This window comes from Solanum tuberosum, unplaced genomic scaffold (assembly GCF_000226075.1).
Source record: "Solanum tuberosum cultivar DM 1-3 516 R44 unplaced genomic scaffold, SolTub_3.0 contig02242, whole genome shotgun sequence".
Classification (NCBI taxonomy): domain Eukaryota; kingdom Viridiplantae; phylum Streptophyta; class Magnoliopsida; order Solanales; family Solanaceae; genus Solanum; species Solanum tuberosum.
This window is the reverse complement of record NW_006243098.1, coordinates 1-803: the sequence shown is the minus strand read 5'-3', so window position 1 is coordinate 803 and position 803 is coordinate 1. Positions and strand designations below refer to the sequence as shown.

Here is an 803-nt window from a genome sequence, read left to right as displayed (position 1 = left end):
TTTTTTTTACAGTGTAGATGTTTTAAAACAAAAAGGAACACATTTTTTTTTATTTTTGGCAACTATCAAAAGAATCCAAACAATATCAAACTAAAGTAATCTTTTGGACAATAATGTTAAAGAACTTAAGGCCTGAGGAACCTTTTACTTTCTCCACAGCCCATGATAGAAGTAGGCAATTTGCCAACTTTCTCAATTCCTTCTTCAAATACAACTCCCATTCCCATGAAGAAATGTGACTCAATATGGCAATGGAAGGCCCAAACTCCTGGATTATCGGCCCGAAATCGCAATGCGGTCCATCCATAAGGATGGACTGGGATTGTGTTTTTCATTATTGGGTTCACAAAGTTGTAATTCTTTGGGTCAATAGATTGGTTGAACTTTCCATTACCATAGCCCATGACCCAAAAGTCATGTCCATGTAAATGCCAAGGATGTGTCTCACTGTTGTTTAGATTCATTGTGTTGGCATTTTGCAATATGATGTCCACTGTTGTGTTAAACTTCAATCGATAAATTGAGTTGCTAGTTGTAGCATTCACATTGGGCGCGATATTGAAGATGTCATAATTCTTGTGGTCATAGTTGTCTGGAGGAGAGGTTTGCTCAAAAGTATGTAATAAGTTGTGCTTAAGGGCGATCAGGTAAGGCGTATGAGGCATGTTGAACGAGACATTGTTGACTGACCAACGTACATACCCGTTCACCCTGTTTTGTGTGTTGAGCATGACAATGACCCTGTCCGATGTCAGAGGAGGGGCATGGATGAAATCTTTGTGGGACTTGATCGCAACACTCTG

At 39.5% G+C, this 803-nt stretch overlaps 1 protein-coding gene across 1 annotated transcript; it reads right to left on the bottom strand.

Moving 5' to 3' along the window:
• Window positions 1–20: 20 nt before the first annotated feature.
• LOC102589997 (L-ascorbate oxidase-like) lies at window positions 21–800 on the bottom strand (the record flags this gene model as incomplete). The annotated part of the gene is made up of 1 exon (XM_006368069.2): window positions 21–800. A coding segment is annotated over one exon (675 nt), but the record flags the coding sequence as incomplete, so codon positions are not given.
• Window positions 801–803: the final 3 nt, after the last annotated feature.